Source organism: Octopus bimaculoides, chromosome 19, assembly GCF_046866305.1.
Source record: "Octopus bimaculoides isolate indiv1 chromosome 19, ASM4686630v1, whole genome shotgun sequence".
NCBI classification, from domain to species: Eukaryota; Metazoa; Mollusca; class Cephalopoda; order Octopoda; family Octopodidae; genus Octopus; species Octopus bimaculoides.
In genome coordinates this window covers 3,842,312-3,862,244 of record NC_142946.1, presented here as the reverse complement: position 1 = coordinate 3,862,244, position 19,933 = coordinate 3,842,312, and the positions used below count along the sequence as shown (strand labels likewise).

Here is a 19,933-nt window from a genome sequence, read left to right as displayed (position 1 = left end):
TTCCATAAGGATTGGAGACGGAGTGCTGTGATTGTACCACATGTGCTGTCCACGTGGGAGTGAACCAGGGTGCTGCCCTGTTATCACTGATCCTTATTAGATGAATGTACAAAATGACAACAACCATCATCATCATCATCACCGTCGTAATCGTCACCGTTGTGTTTTTACGGTCCTCCTTACCATGTTTGCACGAGTCAGATGACAATACATTGGAGTAGAATTTCCTACGGTTGGACGCCAACTGTCACCGGTTTATAATCAAGGTAATAATCTTCCCCCGTCTATAGAAAAACGAACAGTCCGGACATGGTTACGCGGAGAATTTGGAACAACCGTAACCGTTTGCTTGAGCATTTTATTTACAAAGATCGTGCAACATGTTAAGACATGTCAAGAAACCCGGACATGCGTTCCCAGTGAACCGAATGCAAAGGTCACCGTTTGTGTGAACTGCGAAGTCTTGGTTTACATTTAACGGAACCCATTGCACTGACGGGACGAACACACAGACACACAGATACACACACGCACACACGCACGCGCGCTCGCGCACGCACAAACACGTACATACGCACGCGCACGCACACACGCGCGCACACACACGCACGTACCGATAGTACATACATACCTGTGACCGGTCAAAATTTAATTTAAATTAAAAAGACAAAGAGAGAACGTACATAAAACACACACAACCACCACGAAGGAATAATAAGAAAATGCGTCTGAGAATTGTGTGTCTAACTCTGCATGAATCACACACACACACACACACACACACACACACACACACACACACACACAGCATGGTTGTCGATTTCTCTCTCGCCGACGATTGTTGACATTGGAAAGTTATCGATCTGATTGTCAAAACTGGAATTATTATTCAACCAAACTACCCAATACGCTGTGGACTTGTAAGAACTATTTAATTACTCTTGTATTATCATTTATTAAATTAATTGCAACCCATTTCTATAACGATCTCCGTAATATCTGATTATGTATTCGATTAATAAATTTATTACGCGCACATGTTGATTGTAGCAAACTACCGTTTAATGAAATCTGAAGTTTGTGGAATATATCACCTTTTACTGTCATTGCAATTGGTTGTTGTTTTAACCCTAGGTCAGTCCTCATCGAGTAGACTGATCTACGAATGAAATATTCCTGCCATGACCTCGTCTGTTAGTATATTTAACATTGCATTCTCCTACGCGTTCGTTTTTTAAAGGCTGTAGGATGTTGTTTGAGGGAGATTTGGCTTCTGTTTCTAGTAGGTCGAGCGACTTTGTAGAGGTTGCTCGTGACTGGCTGATGTTTATTTTCTGTTGTGAATGAATTATCTGAATGAAAAAAAAAAAAACTCTGCCGCAAGGAAAATCGTTCTTATTTTCGGGAGACGTGTGAAAGTAACGAGTGTTTGTGAGTTGCTTGTTGTTGTTGTTGTTGTTGTTGTTGTTTAGCCCTAGTCGAGTCCTGATGCAACAGACCTATGATCAAAGCTGTTCCAGATGTGACCATCCCGTCTTTTATTCAATCATAGTCAATCTAAGACTACATTATTTAATATATCCTTCCTTGCTCTTGTTATTTATCCTCAGCGTAGCCCTGATGCAGCTGACCTCTGATCGAAGACGTTCCAGCTATGACCATCCTGTCTTTTATTCAGACATAATACACCCAGGACTACATTATCGCATGTGTTCATTAAAAAAAAAAAACTTAGTAGAATATGATGTGGCTGTTATTTCTGCTCGACGGAGGCACTGGACAGTTCAGTACTAAAAACAGGTGATTGTATAGGCAATCAAATTGTACCTGTATTTCAAAGGGCCAACCATGTCACACTCTGTGTCACACTGTATCTCCCTGAGAACTACATTTAAGATACAATTGTCTGTGGAGCACTCAGCCATTTGCACATTAATTTCACAAACATGCTGTTCTGTTGATCAGATTAACTGGAACATTAATTGCTGTAATTGATGGGGTGCCAGTTAATGTGTGATTTGAAGGTGGTTTGACTATTATTTTCAATGAGTCAAGGTTTCTGTCATTCACTCAGGCTGTTAATATGTATCATGCAACTGAAAGTGTATGTGGTGGCAGCATTGAATGATTCATGAGTTATTTTCCTAGCATGCAGGTTTCAAACCCTGTCAAGAGTGTCACTTAGTGGCCCCGGTGTCTCTATCAAGTGGACATAGCCTTCAATGCTCTCACTACACAGTGGTGAAATACTCAAAATAAACTGTCCTTTTGTAGGTGCTGTTAGCTTGTTTCATCATGTTGAAAGTTGGCACCAGAGTTTGTCACCATTGCCATCGGACCCACACTTACTCGGCCCTCATCCATACCCACAAGAAAACCACATGGTCATCGAAACGAATCCGCAAGACATTCTTAGATTATTTCTGTGAAGAGAATGGCCATCAGTTTGTGAAGTCATCATCTGTGATACCCACGAAGGCAGCTGGTACTTATTTTACCAATGCAGGAATGAACCAAGTAAGTTTGCTTTTGTCTTAAATATCTTTTACAGGTTTCACTCATTGAACTGCGACCATGCTGGGGCACCATCGTCAAGTTTTTTTATTTGATCATTTCGACCGCACTGCTTGTCTGGTATTTATATTACTGGCCCCTGAAGGAAGGAAGGTATGGTCGTCTTGAGTATGAAGGGATGTAACTGAACAATAAGGGGACTCAAATACCAGAAGGTATTTTTTTGTTTGATACTCTACTGATTCTGTCATCCCAGCATGGAAAGCAGGCATAAAATGATGATGATGATGGTGATGATATGTGTGTATATTGTGTAACATCAATTTGGGACATATTGCAAATAAAGCTCTTGTGTGTGTGTGTGTGTGTGTGTGTGTGTGTGTGTGTGTGTGTGTATTGCTCACAATATCATTTGATGTCTTTTAGGATATTAAAAATGGCATCTGTCTTACAGCTGTTGTTGTTGTTGTTTATTCCACAGTTCAAACCGATCTTCCTCGGAGACAGTAACCTCAGCAGTGAAATGGCTCATCACAAGACCGCTGCCAATAGTCAGAGATGTATTCGGGTTGGCGGAAAACATAATGATTTAAACGATGTGGGCAAAGATCTTTGCCATCACACCTTCTTTGAGATGTTGGGCAATTGGTCCTTCGGAGATTATTTTAAGGTACTGTATATTATTATTATTATCTACTTTTAATCTGCATGTTTTTTACAATCACTTGCCGAGACACACCCAGCATCCCGGGGCAAGTGAAGGATAAGAGATGTTACAATATGACTAAAAGCTTGGGGAGGGGAAGTAGCAGGGGCAGTAATGAAATATCTTCATATAATACAACACAGACATTTAAATGGATAGGGTTTTTCTAAGGATGTGGGCAGTACTTGTCAGCACAATCTTTTGGATTTCTCTGAGACATGGTTCTCCTGGGATGTTATCTAGATGTTTCTGACATCCCTTTCTTATCATACAATAACAGGAACAGTTTTCACTTTAAGATGCCTCGTCTTTTGTATTTCAATTTCCAGGTCCTTATATTTACTTAATTTGTTATTATTATTATTATTATTATTATTATTATTATTATTATTATTATTATTATCATTGTTATTATTATTCGGTGCAATCTTTTGACTTGTGAGGGTGGAGATGGATGTGCTGCTCACTAGGATGTTCCTGTCCACCCACATCCTGTACTGGTACCACAAGAGAATCCCCCCCCCCCTACATTTATTGGTGAGTGAAACAACCTCTGTAGTGCTGGTGTGCCATGAGGAAATAAGAGTCTGCAAAGTGTTTGGTGATGGGTAAGGCTGGAAGGCCATGCAGCCATAGAAACCTTGCCAGAACAGACATGCACAAGTACCAGGCTATAGAGGCACTGGTTCATGGCAAGAAATGATTTGGACAATAGTAACACCTCTAACCCATGCCAGCTTAGAAAGTGGAGGTAAAATGGTGATGACGGTGGTGGTGGTGGCTGTGATGGTGTTAGCTTCTATTAATGAATGAATCTCTCTCTCTCTCTCTGACAGAAAGAAGCCTGTCATCTGGCCCTGAAATTGCTGACTGATGTCTACAAAATCCCCCTGGATCGACTTTATTTCACTTATTTTGCTGGTAATAAACAGCTTTCTCTTTCGCCCGACTTGGAAACTAAAGAGATTTGGCTTCAACTCAGGTGAGATATAACTCCCTCTCACTCACCTCCCTCCCTCTCACTCACCTCCCTCCCTCTCACTCACCTCCCTCCCTCTCACTCACCTCCCTCCCTCTCACTCACCTCCCTTCCTCTCACTCACCTCCCTCCCTCTAACTCACCTCTCTCTCACTCACCTCCCTCTCAATTACTTCTATCTCTCCCACCCTCTCTCATTCCCCCCCACCATCTCACTTATTCTCTCACTCATTCATCCTCTATCTTTCTCACACTCTTTCTCTCTCTCTCTCGCTCTTACTCTTTTACTTGTTTCAGTCATTTGACTGTGGCCATGCTGGAGCACAACTTTAGTCGAGCAAATCAACCCCAGGACTTATTCTTTGTAAGCCTAGTACTTATTCTATCAGTTTCTTTTGCCGAACCGCTAAGTTACGAGAACCTAAACACACCAGCATCGGTTGTCGAGCAATGTTGGAGGGACAAACACAGACACACAAACATACATACACACTCACATACATACATACATATATATATATACAAGAATAAGGGCAGAGAATCGTCAATTAATAATAGAATTAATAATTAACAATTTTGCCAAGTAGTTCAGTATGAAAAAAACCTTTATCGGTAAAACTATTTATCATTATAAATATACAGGGATTAGCAATTGAGTTGCTTCTCCAACATACTGAAAATTTAGAAATAGCAGTCAAAGAACTACTGATTCCAAACTACAAATTTTTCTCTAAAGTGGATGGCGATATTTATGGCACACATAGAACAAAAAACCGGAGGGAAAAGCGTAAACAACCCAAGCCTTTAGTTAATTGGATACGAATCGTTTCATGGTTAAGTGAATGGAAATTTCACTATTCCAATCTTCAGCCCAAATATTCTGATAAATTTGAAAGTGTCTCTAAAAAAATTCACATATATATATATATATATATATATATATATATATATATATATATAAATGGGCTTCTTTCAGTTTCCATCTACCAAATCCACTCACAAGGCTTTGGTCGGCCCGAGGTTATAGTAGAAGACACTTGCCCAAGGAGCCACGCAGTAGGACTGAACCGGAAATCATGCGGTTCATAAGCAAGCTACTTACCACACAGCCACTCCTACACCTTACTCTCTCTTTCTTAACTTTTTCTCTGTCTCTTCTGAAAGGCTCCATATTCAATTCTTTTTTCCCCTCCTGTGACCCCTGTGTCGTACCTTCAGATCTCACCATCTCTTGTGTTTGTGTCGAGTTTTTACTCCAGTTTATCTCCCTCTCATTAATTACAACGTCCCTCCACTCCTACTCCACGATGATGGTCACTCCTATTGATTTCAACATATGAGTGTTGTATATATCTGTATGTGTGTGGTCCATGTTACCAGATCAGCTAAACAGTATTGATATGAAGTAGCTGTAATTTTTTATGTCTGATTGCTTCCCCAGCCCTAAGTTCTTGTTCTTACTTCATCCAGGATTCCTGCAGAGAAGATTTTACCATTTGATGTGAAGGACAATTTCTGGGAAATGGGCAACACAGGGCCATGTGGTCCTTGCACAGAAATCCATTACGACCACATTGGCAATAGAAACGCTGCTCATTTGGTTAACACTGGATCTTCGGATGTTGTTGAAATATGGAATCTGGTATTTATGGAGTACAATCGGTGAGTTACATCATGGCTGTGGTGCTCTGTCACGTGATCAGTCCATTTTAACATGTGGTAGTTTGGCCAACATGTTTTGTTGTTTTTGATGTTGTTCAGTGTTAGTTAAACCCTGATCCAGCAGAGTTATAATTTAGGACGTTCCAATAGTGACCACACCATCTTAATTTTAAGATCGTTTTTTTATCTGTAGGTTGACGTTCGAATCTACCAGGAAGTCACCATTTTCTGCAGATTCCACGAAACACTTTTTTTAGCGGATTTCTTCGCATTAGTTATCGAAGGGAAGTAACTCTTTGCCAGTGTCGATTAACGAAGGGAGATAACCCGTCAGACGGTGACGAGTTCATTCTGGAGTGAAGTGATTCCTGACCAATCACTTTATATTTTAAGAGTGACGAATCTTTTTGCTCCACTGCATCGAAATTTAATTTCCATAACAATTTCGTAATTGCAGCGCCACTTCCGATTTTTATTAATGATATTAAAAGTAGATTTTCTTTTAGACTCCGCTGTGTGTCCACGGTTCATTCTGTGTCATCAGTTAAAAATATATCATCACTATCACCATCATCGTTTAACGTTCGCCTTCCATGCTGGCATGGGTGGAACGGTTTGACAGGAACCGGCCAGGCAGAAGCCTGCACCAGACGTCGCTGACTGTTTTGGCAGGATTTTTATAGCTGGATGCCCTTCCTAACACCAACCACTCAGCAAAGTGGACGCCGGGGTTTATTTTGAGTCTGATACTTATTCTGTCAGTGCCCTTTTGAAGAATTACTATGTGACAGGGATGTAAATAAAGCAATACTGGCCCTTGAGCAGTACGAGATAGTGACAGATGCAATAATGCACAGACGTACACTCACATGCGCACACTCACACACCACACACATTTTATAAAGACCTGCATCCGTTCTTCCTTATTGTCTTTGATAGAATGACTGACCAAAGTTTGCAGAAACTCCCCAAACAACATGTAGACACGGGACTTGGACTGGAGCGGTTGTGTTCAGTTCTTTCTGGTTCCAAAGACAATTACAGCTCAGATTTGTTTCAAGGAATATTTAACAGAATTCACAAGGTAAGCTATTTACTCAAAAAAAAAAAAAAAAAAAAAACCAATTAGAATTGGAAGAAGCTGGTGCTGGCCAGTGTTGGCAGAAACTAAAAACAAACATTTTTTAAAATTTCTAAAATAAAATATATTTTTGTATGGTTTGAAGAGAGATGAGTTCTTGTGTCTGAGACAGTACCATTCCTTGAAGAAATGAGAAGTGTATTCTTTGAGCATACACACTCCACTTTTTTCTTCAAAGAGCAGAAAGGAGGCAGATAAGTTTGTCTGATTCTGGAAAACCTTAGAAAATATTCCATAATCTGTTGACAGATCCAAGAAATTCTGGACCAAAGTGAAAGGCATTACTTGGAGATGTTACAGGGTGGTTACCATTCTTTCGAAAGACTTCTCAACATTTCACTGATGGTTTGTAAATGTTTTAAAGCATTGAAACTATTTTGGGTTTTTTTTTTTTACTGGAACTTGTTTGCCTACAGCTTGGCATCATCTCTGAGTCGAAAAATGGTTGTGTTTGTTTTGTTGTAGGTGACTGGTTCTGCTCAATATAAAGGTAAGACTGGAATGGCTGATGTTGGTGGCAGAGACGAGGCCTACAGAATTGTTGCTGACCATATAAGGATGTCAACAATATCCATCGGTGATGGCTTGTTACCTAGCAGGGATGGCTTAGGGTGAGTGACTTGTTAGCATCTGTCGTTGCTGTGAGATGTAATGTGAAGGTACTGGGTTCAGTTCCAGCACAGATCACTGTGTTGTACCTGTGTTTGTGTATATACATGTGTGTGTATGTGCGTAATATGTGTGTGTGTGTTACAATTGTGTGCATGTGTGTTATATATGTATTTGCATATTCAATGTGTTTATTATGTATTTTGATACCTGTGTATCCTTATGTATATGTGTGTGTTATATTTATTTATGTCTGTGTGTGTTGATGTGTATATTATTCTAAGTGTATGTGAATGGGGTGTATATATTTTACCAAGTATTGAATCTATCTTGACACTAAATAGATGTCACTGAACAACCCAGACTATAAGATGTGTATATATATATATATATATATATATATAGTCGCTCAGTCTTCATAAGATATGTGTAATCCGTTTCTCATTCTTTCTCCAGACACAAACTGCGCCATGTCATCCACCGAGCTCTCCACCAGTCCCACACCATCTTCCAAGCCCCAGCTGGATTCTTTGGATCATTGGTCAATGATGTCGCGGAATCATTGGTAAGCTGGATTCTATGTTAGATTGGTTTTGGATTCTTGCTTCTGTTGTTGTTATTTCTTTTATGTTAGAACAGGCATTGGACTTTGGTTACGGGGACACATTGTTGATTACGGAAATGTGGGTAGGAGGGACATATTGTAGAATTGGGGGAACATGGGATGGGGGTGGAATATGTAGGACAGGAGAAAATATTCTGATAAATGTATTGAACAAAAATTCTGTTTTTATCATTACAGGAAGATGTCTTCCCTGAATGCTTCCAAGATAAAACAATGGTAAATAATGCTTAGAATAAATTTCATCTGTGTGTGTGTGTGTGTGTGTGTGTTTTATAATGCCATAAAGGGAAAATGTTACTATGGATCTATTTCATTCAGGGAAGGCACTGCCTACCTTGCCTACCCAGGTGGCACGTCCCTGGTATACAAATATACACACACATGATATTATATTTTAAATATCAAACTAATTCATTGTTTGAAATATTCTAGAAAATTTTAGATATTTTGGTAGAAAAAACCCCCAAAAATATTCCATAATCTGTTGACAGATCCAAGAGATTCTGGACCAAAGCGAGAGGCATTACTTGGAGATGTTACAGGATGGCTACCATTCTTTCAAAAGACTTCTCAACAAACTTGGTTCTCAACATTTCACTGATGGTTTGTAAATGTTTTATTTTAATTCTCAGAGACCTTTATTGTGTTTATTAAGTTATGAATATGTGTGTATACTGTGTTAGTCGTCTGGTTAAGATGTTAGTCTACTGACTTCTTGGTCGTGAGTTCAAACCTTGTTACTAACTGTAATTGCATTTTTGTGGTCAGCAACTGACTAGACTTCTCTTGTATGTCACGGTTCAGTGATTAATGTTAGCAAATTCACTCAACTGTGAAAAGAAAAAAATTGTGACTTCAGCAGGGTTTGAAACAGGAGAAGAAAATTTAAATTTTGCTAAAGTGGATTATTGAGAGTTAAGTATTGTCTTGGCCATAGACATTACAGACAGATGAGATTTGAACCCTTGTTACTTTGGTTAGTTGTCTAACTACCTACAAATTTTGCCACCTCTAACCCATGTTGAAGTAAATCTCCCATACTGTGGTTAATCTGACCATATTCTTAGAATTTATTTTCCCTTGTCAGAAAGATTCTTCTTGTTTTTCCAGAAAACATCATGCAGTTAGCTGAGGGCCGGTTTGGTCGACCGGTCCCTGTCGATGTTCTGTGCAATATTGCATGGGAGAGAGGTTACCAGGTGGACATTGATAAAATTCAGGAAGACTTTTTAAAACGACAGGTAAATCATATTCCACATTGGCTGTCCATGTTTCACTCTTGTCATACATGTAACGCATCACCACATGTTCTTACTCACACCACATGTACCCTCTATACAACTACACACCTCACACATCTTACCCCTCATGTAGTCCTCTATATATCTTAACCATGCACCATGTAGAGTCCTCTACACTGACTATCCATTTTTAGTTTCCATACACCATCATACCACTCTCACTGTCCTTCTATCTCTTACACACATAAACATACACACACACATACATACATACATAAGTATACAGACATCACACACATACATATGACGGGGTTCTGAAAAGTTCCTGGCTTTAAGAATGTCACGAAAGGCCTGGTTGGAGGCCCAACCTTCCAAGTTCTTTTACAGGGCTTAGAAAAACTGAAGGACCGTTGCAATAATCTGTGAATCTTAGAAGGGAAGATGTTCAATAAAATCATAATTCAGTGATCCTCTTCTATTTTCTTTTACCAAAAGCCAGGAACTTTCCAGCACCTTATCATATGTGTGTATATATGTGTGTGTGTGTTTATGCATATGCATCTGTATAATGTAAGTGTGATGATAAAAAGCTATTTTCCTATAAATAATTAATAATAATAATAATCGTTGTTGTTTAATAGTTTCCTGTTTGTCTTATTGACAGCTTCAACCCAGTTTAGAGAAACCAGCTGTACCAAAGGCTCTTCTGGATCCTGACCTAATATCAAAGCTTCAGGAATCTTCCATTTTGACCACAGATGACCACTACAAATACCTATACACCAGTACTAATGGTGTTTACAGTAAGTCCATTGTTGTTTCATGACCCACAGATGACCTCCCTTTGGGACAAAGGTCAGTTTTCATAGGACCACAGTATATTACTGGTATTGATTCTGTTGGTCCATAAAGTACATGAACATATCTACAACAGAGTACGATCACTAAGTCACTCCATCTTCTTCGTCCTGACTCATCCATCTGTGAAGTCCAACATCTTGAGATCTAAACTTACCAGTTTTTCTTTGCTACAAACATTTTAGCACACAGCCTCTAACCATTTTGCCATCATCATCATTAAATGCTAGAACCATTTACATGGCATCAGCATGATGCTGGTACCATGTTAAAAGCACCCAGCAGACTCTGTAAAGTGGTTGGTGTTAGGAAGGGGTGTGCAGCTGCAGAAAACAAGTGAAACCACACTGGAACCTAGAGCAGCACTCCGGTTTGCCAGTTCTGGTCAAACCATCCAACCCATGCCTGCATGGAAAACATATATTAAAGAAAGATGATGTTGATGATGATGATGATGATGATTGGTAAGCATTCACCCCCACCAACCCACTTTGGTCACTATCACACTGTGCAATGTCCAGTTTGGTCAAATATTTCCTAAAGACTAATGAGCACAGATTTCATATTATGAACCCTTAATTTACCATATGTACAGTTAGACCCTATATACCTTGTACCATAGGACCTTTAATGTTCCATTGTATCTTTGGGCTCTTTATGTGCTATATGTTCTTTTGAGCCCTTAATTTTCCACTTGTACCTTTGGGTCCAAAATGTTCCATTGTATTGTTGAGCCCTTTGTGTGTCATATGTAACCTTGGCTCCTTAATCTTCTGGCTGTACTAATGAACCCTTAATTTTCCACATGTAACTCTGGACCCTTAATTTTTCATATGTGTCTTTGGGTCCTTAATGCCTGACCCATGCCAGCATGGAAAATGGGTATTAAATGGTGATGCTGATGATGATGATGTATCTTTAGCCCTTTTGTGCATCACGTACCATAGGGCCCATATTCTCCATGTGTATCTTTGGGCCCTTAATACTTGATGTATAACTTTCTCCCTGCAATTCTGGTGTCTCTCTCACATCTTCACTTTCCCCATTCTTGCCAGGTTTTACCGATGTCCCCGGCAGCTGCGTGGTGGCTTTGATCCATAACGATTTTTTGACTGAGAAGGTTTCTGCTGGAGACAAGTGTGCTGTTCTTTTAAACAGGACATCTTTCTATGCCGAGGCTGGAGGTCAACAGTCTGACCTGGGTCACATTGTTGCAAAGGTAAATTATTCATTTTACATTTTCTGTTGCTCTGATCCCTTTCCTCCCCCTTTTAATAAAACAAATAATGCTTGATAAGGTGTATAAGACTAAGAGTCATCACCCCAGTTGTATAAACTGTTTTATATATACTGATATAGGGGGAAAATTAATAATTAACAACTAATAATTTCACCAAGTAGTTCGGTGTGTTAGAAGAACCATTATTGGTAAACTTATACAAAAGTTTTATAATTATAAGCATAATTATAATTAAGGTTCAGCAAAATTGCTTCACCACATACCGAAATTTAGAAATAGCAGTTAAATACTATTCCACTACCATAAGATATCTCCAAGACATGATATATCTCGTTGTCTGGGAGATATATAATGGTAGAGGAATGGTATTTAACTGCTATTTCTAAATTTCGGTATGTGGTGAAGCAATTTTGCTGAACCCTAATTATATCCCTAGAAGACAGGTTGGTCATGGCTGGAATCATTTTGATCATAGATCTGCCTGATCAGGCATGACCTAGGGTTAAACAACACACTGTTTACTACATGTGACCCTACTGCCACACTCACTACCATTATACTATCAGATTACTCCTCCCCCCTGCACTCACCTCTATTTTTACTATTTACAGAAGACAGGTGCTAAGTTCCAGGTAACCAGTGTGCAACAGATGCAGAATTATGTAGTGCATTTTGGCCAGGTGCAAGAAGGCAGTTTCATGAAGCAGGATTTGGTTAGCTTGCAGCTGGAACAGGTAGGAGTTTTTCATCACCACCACCACCACCACCACCACCCTTAGCATCATCACCATTATCATAATCATCATCACCACTACTATCTTCACTACTACAACCTTGGAACCACAACCACCATCGATTCCATCATCATCACCACCACTACCATTGTCATCCTCACCAACATCACCACCACCGCCATCATCACTGCCACCAACACCATCATCATCACCACCACTACCATTGTCATCATCATCATCACCACCACCACCACCGTCATCCTCACCAACATCACCACCACCACCATCAACCTCACCACTACTAGCATCATCACTACCACCAACACCATCCCCTCCATCATGATCATCAACCTCAATACCACTGCCACTGCTACCGTCACCCTCACCAATATCACTAGGACCACCATCATAACTTCCCAACAATATAGAAAGGCCCTGCAGACCATGCTTTGCCGATAAGTTCCATATTTCTATTTCTTTTGTGTAATTGTAGGATGTGAGACAAGGCTGTATGTGTAACCACACGGCTACACATTTATTAAACTCTGCCTTGCAACAAATCCTTGCTTCTCAAGTCCGACAACTTGGTTCTTCAGTCATGGAACACAAATTCACATTTGATTTCTCCTGTCTGGTAAGTCCATTCTCTCCACACTACCACTACCACTACCACTATTACTACAACAACAACTACTACTACTACTACTATGTATCAGACACAGATACACATTCACAGGCAAATGCATACACGCACACATAGACACACATACATGCACAGACCTACAGATATATGCCTATACAGATGCAAAAACACATACACACACACTTACAAGCACATAGACACACACACACACATATACATGCACACACACAGATATATAAATAAAATGTCTGAATGATTTGTGTTACAGGAAGACATGTCTGCTGAGAAGTTAAGTGCCATCGAGAAAACGGTTCAGTCTGCGATCAGGCAACAGTTGCCAGTCTACAGGCAAGAACTTAGAAAAACAGAAGTTATGGCACTGGACTGTGTCACCTACAACCCCAACGAAGTAGGTCACATTTGGTTTGTTTTCATTGGTCAGGCAACTTCATTGGTTGGTGTTGTTTAAGCCACTGGTCAACCCTGGGACACTAAACCTATCAACAGAAGTATTCCTTCTATGGGGATTCCCTTTTTGTGTGTGTGTGTGTGTGTGTAAAGGAAAGTGGCTTAGTGGTTAAGGTGTTTGGCTCATGATCTTAATTGATTAATGGAGACATTACATCGTTAGAAAAAAGTTGTTTCCATCAGATGAATATATGATTATATGTGTTTCCATCAACCATATCCACTCACAAGGCTTTGGTTGGCCTGGGGCTTTAGAAGAAGACACTTGCCCGAGGTGCCACGCAGTGGGACTGAACCTGGAACCATGTGGTTGGGAAGCAACCTTCTTACCATGCACCCACTCCTGCACACACACACACACACATGACAGGCTTCTTTCAGTTTCTGTCTACCAAATCCACTGACGAGGCTACAGAAGAAGAAACTCGCCCAAGGTGCCACGCAGTGGGATTGAGCCTACACCCATGTGGATGAGAAACAAACTTCTTAACCACACAGCCACACCACAATTTTTCTCTGGTTTAACATGTCTAAAATCCCCCCTCCCTTCTCTGTCTCAGTTGGCCTTCATATATAATTTCTCCATTTCAGATTTACCCTGACTATGTCTACCTAATCAGTGTGGGGCTACCCATCAACGAGCTGAGGTCAATTCCCCCTTCTGAACAATCTAAATATTCACAGGAACTCTGTACCGGCACGTGAGTCAAAGAGTTTTTAATTTACATTCCTTGTTTACCCACAAAGGCTATGGGCCTGTCCTTTACCCACTGCTAAATAGTAGTTTCCCCTCCACCCCTTTCAGCGAAAGTGGTTCTACTAGTTCACTTGCACAAACAGCAAAATAATATTCCCTATAAAGACCCACTGGTTTTCATCAGAAATTCTGACAAATAGCTCTCTTTGTTATTTTACCATTTTCTTTCTGTCCCTTTACATTTCCTTCATTCTCGTCTTCACAGACATGTCCACAACACAAGTGATATCGGCCAGTTTATCATCACCAACTTCTCAGGTGTATCACACAGCACTAAACGAATGACGTGTGTTACAGGAAGACTGGCTGATGATGTGAGTAAACTATTTCTGGTCTTCTGTAATGAAGGTAACTTGGAAGTATTTGAGGAGGGCAATGGGTGGTTGATGTTGGATTGGATCAGAGGAAAGAAATATTTAATTGTCTGGAAAGATCTTTTTGAAATTTTTGATATTTTTGTTCACACCATACAAATAATTATGTTAGTAAAACATCAAAGATCTAATTAGAAATGATTATGTAGTTATGGAAAATATATGAAGCTCAATGAATAATATTGAAGCCATTTCAAGAATTTGGGGAGATAACTCTGATATGGTTCAATATTATTAGAACTTTTCAGCTATGTATAGACATTGTTGTATTTACTGAAATACCAGTAAGCGACTCACTAATTAGATGTACAATATTATACATAAGAAGGTGTGGAAAATTTGCATATTTAATTTAATAATATTACTAAAGTACTAATTACTCAGAGGTGACAGCTGTGTGGAAAAAGAATAGTTAAGTTAAGCTCTATTAGAGATAAGAAGTTACTGAATTGAGTATTTTGTAGAATTTATGAGGACAAGGAAATCTCACCTTGTGATGCTTTTTGCCAGAGATGTTGGTGGTTAAAATTTCAACATTGTTATATTCTGGTGCCTGGCTAACGGTCACTCACATTTAAAGTATACTGCACCTCTTAGACCATTACTTATGTGGTTCTTTGTGGCACCTCTTTGGAGTTGGGTGTGTTTGTTGGCCAGCATGAAGTTGTGTGAAGCATTTAGGGTGCATTGGTACCTTTTAACAATGATTTGTTTGTGATGAAGGGCATAAAACAGTTGAGTTGTTTTGTTTCTTTTTGTAGGCCATCAAGAACTTATCTGAAATTCAGAAACTCTTCGAACAGTTAAAGATGTCTCTTGGAATGAAAGAAGCTGGAGAAAGTTTGGAGCGGCAGTTAAAGACGATCTATGCAGTAAGTTTGTGTATCTGGTACCCTAGATACCAAGGTAGACCTGCAACATAGGAGACAATTATTGCAGTCTACAAACTTTACTGTAGATAATAGCATTTCGTTTGGTTCTTGTGATATCACCATTATTGTTATCCATACATGCACACTTGTCTTTTACAGGTGCTGGTGCCACATAAAATGCATTCATGTCAGTGATGCATAAATGCACCTGTGCTGACGGCATGTAAATAGCACCCAACACACTCTGTAAAGTAGTTGGGATTAGGAAGGGCATCCAGTTGGAGTCTGGACAGCTCCCTGGCTGGCCTTCTCTTATCAAACCGTCCAACCCATGCCAGCTTGGAAAACAGACATTAAACAATGGTGATGATGAAAAGTAATCTATGGCACCTTTTTCTTACCATATTTCTCTAGAAATAAAGACAGCAAGCTGGCAGAAATGTTAGCTGGGCGAAATGCGTAGTGGTATTTCATCTGTCTTAACCTTCTGAGTTCAAATTCTGCCAAGGTCAACTTTGCCTTTCACCCTTTCGGGGTCGATAAATTAAGTACCAGTTGTACACTGGATTCGATCTAATCAATCCTCCCTTCCCCAAAAAATTTAATACACAAATTATATTCACCTAGATTGTATCTTTTTGTTTAATCATCTCAAATGAATAAATAAATCGATGTTTTTTACCCCCAGATGTTGGGTCAACAACTCCTACCCAAGGTGAGTCGTGACAGACTAAAGACCAACGTCACCTTATTACAAGAGAAAATCCGACAGATAAGGAATGCAGATGCCAGTTCAGATCTTGCTATGGTGAGTTCAGGTTTGATATTGTGTGTATGTGTGTGTGTTTCATTTGATACTTTGTATACAAAAGGTAAAGACCCCCTTCAGTCTTGAATGACCATGGGACTACACCTAGAAAGTCCAGGCTAGATTGTTTATGGAAGACCATTAGTCGTCCATGCATACTAGCTTCCCCTCTCCATGCCACCAATGTTGTCCAAGGGAAAGGCAAAGGGGCCAATACAGTTTGGCACCAGTGACGTTGCAACCCATTTCTACAGTTGAGTGAACTGGAGAAATGTGAAATAAAGTGTCTTGCTCAAGAACACAACACACAGTCCTGTCTGAGAATTGAACTCACTACCTTATGATTGTGAGCCTGATGCTCTAACCACTGAGCCATGCACCTTAAACTGTATATAAATACTGTATTCAATGCACGTGTATTGTGCATCTAATATTATGAATCTCTCATCTCCTGGCACAAAGCCACCACCCTCAGTATTACACCTGTCTCCATCTCAGAGGAAGGGTCTTGCCTTGCATGTTACTTGGTGACCTCTTTGGTGCCAGTGCCATGTAAAAGACACTCAATAGACTTCTTGCGAAATAGTTTGCAATAGAAAGGACATTCAGCCATAGAAACTAGGCCAAAGCAGACACTGGAGCTTCACACAGTTCTCTGACTTGCTAGCTCCTGTTACACCATCTAACCCATACCAGCAGGGAACAAATGGTAAATGATGATGAGGAGGAGGAGAATGGTATTGTATGAATTAGAAACTGCTTAGGCATCACTCACAAACGAGTCTGACTTTGTGTCTTTTATGGCACTTTTGCTGTTTTAGCTGTTTATGTATTTGTGGGCAGAGGTAGGCACCGTGCTGGCCTTACCATTCTTCACCACTGGAGAACTTTGAAGATGTGACAGCTGGATGGGAGGGAAAGAACTGCACCGACAATCAGCTGGTCCCCCCCCCCCTTTACAGCGGAGTAGACTGGAGCAAGCAATGTGCGATTGAAGAAAATGTAATGTCTGATAAAATGTGTTAGCAGATGTTGGATGAATGGTGGTGCATCATAGATGACATGTAAGGTTTGATCCAACTCTTTGATACACAATAGAAGATGTGTGAGGTATGACGGAAGATACATGATTCCACAGTTGTGTGATACGTAATAGGAATTATCTCATGTTGGACCCTTCTGTTTGTTTTTCAGGCCATGAAGAAGAGACTGGATGAGAAAGAGTCAGCCCAGTATGTTATATGTCACACTGACTTTGATGGACCTCGGCAGGTAAGATCTTTAATTTAGCTCTTCACACCTTGAGTCCTGATTGAGTTTATCAAATCCACTCACAAGGCTTTGTGAAAGAGACCTCGATATTATGTAAATAGAGGAATTTAACTGTAAATCATATGTGACAATTATTCGGTAGCCATGATAAAACTCTGAGTTTCGAATGCCGGGGCAGAAACCCATGCTGCCATCTCTTCAGGTATCTGGCCATTGAAAAATGGCCTGGTGCATTTTTCAATTGTCACATATTATTTACAGATAATTGGACCTTACAGGGTTTCTGAAAAGATCAACATTCAATCTTCTTTCTCCACAGGTGAGAAAAGCCCTGAGGCACCTCCATCTTACCTGCCCAATTGTAGCTGTTTCTTCTCTCAAACAAAACCTATCAGTTGCTGTAGTTACACCAAAGGTAAGTTATCTTCCGTATATTAATTAATTAATTAATTTCTTAGTTACTGTCTCCCTGTCATATCTTTCTTGTTGACGGCCCCAGGATTTAGTGGACTGGCCACAACAGACACTTGGCATAACAGTATTTTTTCTTCGAGTTTTTTTAATCTTATAGAAAGGGTCAATGGCCGTAGCTGTCTTAGATCTTTGTAGATTAAGGGGTTGTGATAATGCGGATGGGTTAGTGCCCCATTTTAAGTGTTGTCAGTGTATATAATAAATTATGGGTGTATAATGTGTATTATGTACATATTTATAATGTTTGTATAAATGTGTGTGCATGTATCATCATCATCATCATTGTTTAACGTTCGTCAGAGGCAGTGTCAGGTGACCGAGACCGTTGGCGATATACCGTGCTTGAGAAGACCTGTCAAGCCAAGTGAGATTGTAATCATGGCTGATGCCGGTATCACGTAAAAAGCACCCACTACACTCTCGGAGTGGCTGGTGTTAGGAAGGGCATCCAGCTGTAGATACCACACCAAGTCAGATCAGAACCTGGTGCAGCTCTCAGATTTACCAGTCCTCAGTCAAACTGTCCAACCCATGTCAGCATGGAAAACAGACATTAAATGATGATGATGCTATATGTGTGTATAGTTTGGGTAAGTGGATATTACTTTGGAAAGGTCCCTGAGAAATACCTTACTGAGAACTGTGTCCCCTGCCCTGGCTTAGCAAAGCAGGGTTAAACCCCGGCACTTTATACAGAATCTCAGCCGTGGCCCTCACCTGCTGGTGGTTCGATGTGCCTTATTACTATTACATATGTTATCATTTTGTGTGTTTTGGTTTGTGTCTGTGTGTTTTGTTTAGGTATTTTTTAGATAAACTTTGACAAGGGAATCTTCACATCTGGTAGGCACTGCAATAATAAAAGGGGTCAGCCTCGATCTGTTTGAGTTTTGCACCCCTACTTAACTTCTTAACCCATGAAGTCCCACTGTCCTATAAATAGGACACGAAATGAGAACATTACATAAGCTATATCACATTGTCTCAGTGTCCTATTTATAGGACACTGAGTATTTCCATTTCTACTTGAAGTAAAAGAGTTTTAATAATTATTTTTTTCATTTTAACCTATTTTCAATCATCTGTAAAAATTTTAAAGTAATATTCAGAAATTTCATTGAAGCTGACTTTGCTTTTTACCTTTCAGGAGTTGATAGGAATAAGTACCGGTTGAATACTGGGGTCCTTGTAATAGACTTACCCTCCCCCACGCCTAAAATTGCTGGCCTTGTGCCAAAATTCGAAACCATTATTATTATTGTTGTTGTTGTTGTTGTTGTTGCAGGACTGGAATAGAGCAGTGAATGCATCTGCCATTGGACAACACCTGGGCCAGGTGTGTGGAGGAAGGGGTAAAATCAGCAAAGAGGTCAAACCTGGTGACCCTCCAATGTATTTTCTCACAATGAAGGCCACCACCGACTTAGAAACCGTCCTGTCTGAAGCTAAGAGTTACCTCCACAACATCACTGTCGAAACCCAAGAAGAATCTTTACGTTGATCCCCCACCCCCCATAGACATTATTTTTTAACAACACCAACCTGGACACTGACCTGTTTAAAACTTGTAGCTATTTTTCTATAGGTCAAATGGTTTATCTGGAGGGGTAGTTGTGAGGTCAATGAGGAGCAGTAATGGTCAGGTCAAGGGATCAAAACTTACTACTGTCATTGTATCGTGGACTTGAGCAAGACATGACTCTACTTTCTCCAGTTTATTTTACTAAACAAATAAAAGTGCTGTGTTTCTATTCTTTACTTCACTGATGAGTGGTCAGTGGCAGGAAAGGGTCAACTTTGGCCTTAGACTGACCAAAGCCTTGTGATGGGGGTTTCATAAAAGGAAACTGGAAGAAGCCCTTGTAATTCCTAATAGAGATCCCAGTTTAATTCTTTCTTCAGGTCTTTGGGTGCCTTTAGCAGGGTCCAGCCTGTTGCTGACATCCAGGACTGGTC

At 40.0% G+C, this 19,933-nt stretch overlaps 1 protein-coding gene across 1 annotated transcript; it reads left to right on the top strand.

Moving 5' to 3' along the window:
* The first annotated feature begins 737 nt into the window (after positions 1–737).
* LOC106884051 (alanine--tRNA ligase, cytoplasmic) lies at positions 738–19,728 on the top strand. The gene is made up of 23 exons (XM_089366537.1): positions 738–920; positions 2,275–2,517; positions 2,996–3,184; positions 4,057–4,202; positions 5,670–5,861; positions 6,801–6,945; positions 7,468–7,613; positions 8,068–8,176; positions 8,414–8,452; positions 8,728–8,839; positions 9,347–9,477; positions 10,142–10,280; positions 11,391–11,554; positions 12,187–12,309; positions 12,803–12,943; positions 13,221–13,361; positions 14,012–14,121; positions 14,383–14,491; positions 15,313–15,423; positions 16,112–16,231; positions 17,426–17,503; positions 17,823–17,918; positions 19,263–19,728. Exons 2-23 carry the CDS (start codon positions 2,296–2,298, stop codon positions 19,476–19,478), a joined length of 2,979 nt encoding a protein of 992 aa, XP_089222663.1. The 5' UTR covers positions 738–920; positions 2,275–2,295; the 3' UTR covers positions 19,479–19,728.
* Positions 19,729–19,933: the final 205 nt, after the last annotated feature.